The 5,571-nt window shown below is 36.7% G+C and overlaps 1 protein-coding gene across 2 annotated transcripts; it reads right to left on the reverse strand.

Moving 5' to 3' along the window:
* Positions 1–241: 241 nt before the first annotated feature.
* On the reverse strand, positions 242–3,409 carry LOC125202446 (GATA transcription factor 8-like). 2 transcript variants are annotated; one of them, XM_048100840.1, is made up of 4 exons: positions 3,247–3,409; positions 2,460–2,502; positions 1,852–2,104; positions 242–1,343 (listed from the first exon to the last, which is right to left on the reverse strand). In XM_048100840.1, exons 3-4 carry the CDS (start codon positions 2,098–2,100, stop codon positions 606–608), a joined length of 987 nt encoding a protein of 328 aa, XP_047956797.1. In that variant the 5' UTR covers positions 2,101–2,104; positions 2,460–2,502; positions 3,247–3,409; the 3' UTR covers positions 242–605. The 2 variants fall into 2 exon arrangements, with proteins under 2 accessions (XP_047956797.1, XP_047956796.1); XM_048100839.1 differs by having other exon boundaries at positions 3,158–3,408.
* Between the last annotated feature and the right edge of the window lie 2,162 nt (positions 3,410–5,571).

A 5,571-nucleotide genomic window follows, 5' to 3' on the forward strand; every position in this document is an offset into this window, starting at 1 on the left:
CATCATAAAAAGTCAAAAAAAAGTGAAAAATGGCTTTATGCAAATTGATTATATCCTAAATTCAGAGACCACAATTTTTTCCAGAGACCATGTACATGACCGTTTATGAAATCAAACATTCAAATTTTCATGTATAATCTCCCAAAATTTCAAGCATGCATAAATCAGTGAAGAGATAAAAACATCAAAAAGAGGGCAATTGAAATTTCATACAAAAAAAAAAAAAAAACAAGACAGCATAAATCATAAACCATAAACCAATTTAAAAAAATCCCTTCAAACTGCAAAAAGAATTTCCCATGAAAGGGATAATCAGACATAGCTATTCGAATAATCTAACAACATCTAGTCCTAAATCTCCCTTTCTTGTCTAAACCCAATCTAGACTCTCTCAGTCCTCCTCTCCAACTAGCTAAACTTATCGTCATCAACGCTATGCCCGACACCCCGATCACATACTGTACAACGAACCAACGAACAAAGAAATCGAAATAAAAATGTCTAAACGAGTACCGTCGAACTAAACGAGTAGCATCGAACTGATGAAATAAAATACGAGATTTCAGCCATACAAGGCAACCCTGTATACCTTTCTTGCAACGGATTTAGGCCGTGCTCGGCCTCGGGCTCAGCTCCACCTCGGCCTCGGAAGTCATTGGTAGCTTGGTCCTCATCTCAACGACCTTCTTGTGCGAGTTCGAGTGCAGGGACGGAACAAAGGTAGGGCTAGCTGCCGGGCGGTACTCGGGGAACAGGCGGCCGGACTTGTAGCGGACCCCACACGCGTTGCATAGTGATTTCGGCCCCATGGGGCCGGCCCTCCACTGAGGGGTCTTCGTGATCTCGCAGTGCATGCATTTCCGGACGGGCGCCGGGTTATCGGCGAGGCTCGCGGGCGGGGTTATCTTGATCTTCTTTTTCTTCTTCTGCTCGGCTAAGGCCGGTTTTGGGGGCGACTCGGCGAAGCTCTCGGACTCGGCCGGGAAGAACTTCGGGGGCGCCTCGACGGGGACCAGGGGCGGGGAGAGGAGCTGGATGGCGGCCCGAGGGTTGAACGTCGCCGGACGAGGGCGCTTGCTCCGAGCGCGTTGGGCCCCGCGCTGGGCAGGGGTAGGGCGGAACGGCATAGCCATCCCGCCCGAGAACGAATTGCTACTGCTGTTGCTGTTGCTACTGCTGCTACTCTCCAAAACCGAAACTGGGCTCAAGGAGTCGAATTGGTGATGCGACGCCTCCTTCGGGATGGCCGGGCTCGGGTTCTCCTTCGGGATGGTCATCCCTCCGCCCGAGAACGAATCCTCCACGAAATTCGAGAGCCATTCCAGCTGCAGGATATCCTCATACTGATACAAAGAAAAACACAACAAAACAAATCAGCCATTTATTTCACCCAAACTCGTTTTCCTTTTTGGAACGTCTCAACTAAAGCGATTCGTCTCTTTAAATGTAAACATCACTTTCTCTACTTTATTTCACGACTCGACTCGACTCACAAATCAACACACACCACGCATTTAATAAGAAATCAAGCAAGAAGTATTCAACAAAAACTCGATTTCTCGATCTCTCGTTCCCTTCGCCTCCCACCCTACAAAACTCGAAAGCACTCGAAACTTTCCCTATCCCGCGTTCGTATACGATACATACCCTTCATCAAATAAGACAAACTCTAACTAAACTCCCAACAAAATTAACAACCTCAAAAGGTCCACATTCCCATCACCAAATTAATTTCAAATTTGAGCTTGATGTCACACCTAACAACTCCTAACACACCAAAGACTTCGACAATCCACCAAAAAAAACCAATCTTTGCAACCAACAAACAAAAATAAAGGCCTTTTTGCTCACCGGAACAGAGAGCTCAGCAGAGAGGTCGGAAGCAGCGCCTTTGTTTGCAAAATAAAGGTCCGTATCCGGCAATGCATCGCTCCACATGCTCGGAACATCCTTCTTATCACCGGAGCCAACCAAATCTCCCGCGCCAACGCCCGCACCGGCACCTCCAACACATTCATTTTCAGGGGGGAATTCAATCAAGTCATCAATTTGATCAAAGAAGTTTGCACAATCAATATCATCCCCCAAATTTGGTCCCATTTTCCTGAAAAAAGGAAACAAATAAGAAAAAGTTAGATACTTGGAAATGAAAACAAGCAAAAATTGGAAATTTTTGAACAAGAATTGATGCTAACATGCACATGACCTAGAAAAGGGACATTGCTTTGCTAAATGATTCTTTCCAGCTCAAGCGCATTTTAGCATAAAATTCCTCTTTCTTTTTTGCCAATAACATGTAAATAGTTTCACTGAGATTCTGAAAATCCTCTTAAAAATAAAAATCTCAATTAAAAAGGAATAAATTTTGAAAATCAATGTGAAACAGAGACTGCACCGACACTCATAAATTACCATCAATGTTTTTTTTTCAAGATAAAGAAGCTTATAATCAAACAAACCTTGTTTTCTTGGGAAATTCAAGTCTCCTCTTAAAAAGAATTCCTGCAGAAAGAAAGAAAGGAAAAATTGTGAGCTAACTGTAATTTTAATGAGCTGAAATTGGCAAGAAATCAAGAATTTACAGAGGCTTATTTAATTCAAACAAGAAAAGGAAGAAAAAAAAAAGGCAAGAATCTTCAAATTTAGTAGCTTAAAATAGAAACTAAAATGAGGGTTTAAAGCAAAAAATCTTCACATTTGAGAGACCTAACAAACAAAAAATTCAGAATATATTTCTTACTAAAGAATCCAAAATATCAGACTTTACCATTTTCAAAAGCCATTTCCCTTATTTGGACCACAAACAAAAGAATGCAAATCTATAGCTTCAAACTCACATAAAAATCAAGATTTTCTACTGCAAAACACACACAGTAGAAAAAAAAAAAAGCAAACCCCTGATTTCCCGGTTTAAAAAAGCAATCTTTAATCCAAAAAACAAAGAAAATTGGCAGAAAAAACAGAAAATTCACGAATTCTTTCACCAAAACAAGCATAAACTCACACTCCATCATCTCCCTACAATGCTCATTTCCTCATTGAAAGTAAAAAAAATTCAACTACCCCCCACGAATTTTCCCGCCTTAAAAATCCAATCTTTATCCTTAAAAAATTGCAATTTTTTTTAAAAAAATCAGAAATGGCAGAATTTTTCTACCTGTTGGCACAGCTCCCAAGAAAGAGAGAGAGAATTCAAGAACAAAAAATGGAGGAAATGAATGTATAAATGTATCTATCTGAAGCTACCTAGTATCTGTCTATCACTCTATTTCTGTGTTTATATGAAGCTTCTCTCACTCCTAGACTGAGGAGAGAGAGAGAATGAAGAAAGTGATGAAAGGAGAAATGGGGAGTGGTCTGAGTGATTATGAAGAGGAAGAGAGAGAAAAGAAGGACTTAATAAAAGAAAAAGGAAAATGTTAGGTGAACTTCTTGCTTCAGAGCAAGCTGTCTTTTGCACTCACATTTCATTCCTTTGCAAGTCTTCTTCACATACCCCACCCCCACCCCACCCCCCACCAAAATACATATATACGCGTATGTATGTATATTTTTTAGAATATGTCTCATATTTGAGTTGGATTCCTTATTGCAAATAATCAAATAGGAGTATGTTTGGGTATATACTATGTAAGGTGTTTTGAATGGTAATGTACATATCAATTATTCAAACACAAGCAAAATATTTTTAATTTTTTTAGTAGTGCATGGTAATGTATTTGGTAAAAAATGATTTCATTATATTATATAGTTCGAGATAGAGACTCTCGGTTGAATTTGATTTGATGAATTGAAACGGGGACTCGATCGGTTGATTTTGATTTGATTCAATTATTCTAGAGTTTGACGACAGTACTGCTTATTTTACGTGATTCGCGTCTACAGTAACATTCGGTAAATTTGGCCGGTTATGTTTTTTAGCCGCACTCGATTAATTGTTTTTTGGATGATTCTTATTCGGTTCGAATATATTGATGGTTCGTAATAGAGACTATCGGTTGAAATTGATTCGATTTGAGGAATTGAAACCGAGACTCGGTTGACTTTGATTTGATTCGTTTATTCGAAAGTTTGACGACAGTAGTGCTTATTTTACGTGATTCGCATCTACATTAATATTCGGATAAACTTGGTTGATTATGTTTTTAGCCGCACTCGATTAATTGTTTTTTGGAAGCATTGATTGAATTCGATTATATTTGATGGTTCGAAACAGTGACTGTCCATTGAATTTGATTCGATTCAATGAATTGAGACGGAAACTCAGTTGACTTTGATTTGATTCGATTATTCTAATGTTTGACGACATTACTGCTTATTTACGGGATTCGCATCAATAGTAACATTCGGATAAATATGGCCGGTTATGTTTTTTAGCCGCATTCGATTAATTGTTTTTTGGATGATTCTGATCCTGATTCGATTCGGTTATATTCAAAACATTTGACTTTATTCGATTTTATTTAGAACCTTCGGTTCGTAAAAGTTCATAATATTATATTTTAGTTTTCGAGTTTTTCGATTCGATTCGTAATTAATATCGTACTCAATAAACAGGTTTTGGTTAGTCTTTATTTGTGTATGGGGTGTGAGTAGGATTGGGATAGGAATGGTAATAATATTGTTGACACTTTTAATGAATTTTCAAAGCTGGCTTGATTCCCTTTAATTATAACGTGACATTCCGCTTCTTTTTGCTTTTTTAATTACTTTACTAACGGTTTTCAGGTAAACATTGGAGTTTTATGATTTATTGAAATTTGTGGTACTTATGTGCTAGTTCAATATTGCATAATCATTATTTGAATAATGTGTCATGATCCTTGTAAATATTAAATCGGACTCGGAAATTATAATATAGTTTGATGATTATTCATATTTGTGTGGCTTGCGTTGTGGATGGTAAATTTAGGAAAAACTTAGCAAATCTAGAATAATTATTAGGGACGATTTTTCTGAAAAGTACTAATCCTAATTAACACTTTTTAATTGGATTTGAATAAGAGATTCTCTTTTATTTGTTGGAAAACTGTAATTAGTACAATCAGTTAGTGTACCAATTTTATCTTTTGTCTTTTTATTTAGATATTCCGACTTTTGCTCTGTATCATAAATGGAGCATCATCTCTCAAAAAGATACTACTACTATGAAGTTTGAATTTGAATATTGAAAATTTGCTCAAAAAAAATTAAATTGAGCATCATCTGTAAAAAGATACTTTGAATTTGTATATTAAAAAATTCCGGTCAGTTACATTACAGATAATATACATTATCTATATTTTTCTTGCAAATGATATCGTTTTCTTTATAAATAAAAAATATTGTTTAATTTCTTGGTTGTGATGCCAACGTATAATTTTCGACAGTCATATCAAATACAATTTCAACAAATAAAATCTCATTTTAAGATAAATGAGAACAGATTAAAATTTTATAATTTTTGCTAGATTTTTAAAATAAAAAAAAATAGAATTGGACCAAATTTTATGATTTTCTTACCAATTTTCCAAGAAAAAATTACAAGACTTCATGCAGAATATAGTTTTTCTTTTTGAGGTACATGCTTCG

The sequence above is a fragment of the Salvia hispanica genome, chromosome 1 (genome assembly GCF_023119035.1).
Source record: "Salvia hispanica cultivar TCC Black 2014 chromosome 1, UniMelb_Shisp_WGS_1.0, whole genome shotgun sequence".
Lineage (NCBI taxonomy): Eukaryota > Viridiplantae > Streptophyta > Magnoliopsida > Lamiales > Lamiaceae > Salvia > Salvia hispanica.

What these genes read in the sequence shown, in the direction of transcription:
- LOC125202446 (XM_048100840.1), bottom strand. Translation starts at nt 2,100, where the DNA reads ATGGGACCAAATTTGGGGGATGATATTGATTGTGCAAACTTCTTTGAT. An exon ending in CTGCTGAGCTCTCTGTTCCG is followed by an intron (nt 1,344 to 1,851) that starts GTGAGCAAAAAG and finishes TCTTTGTATCAG; the next exon opens with TATGAGGATATCCTGCAGCT.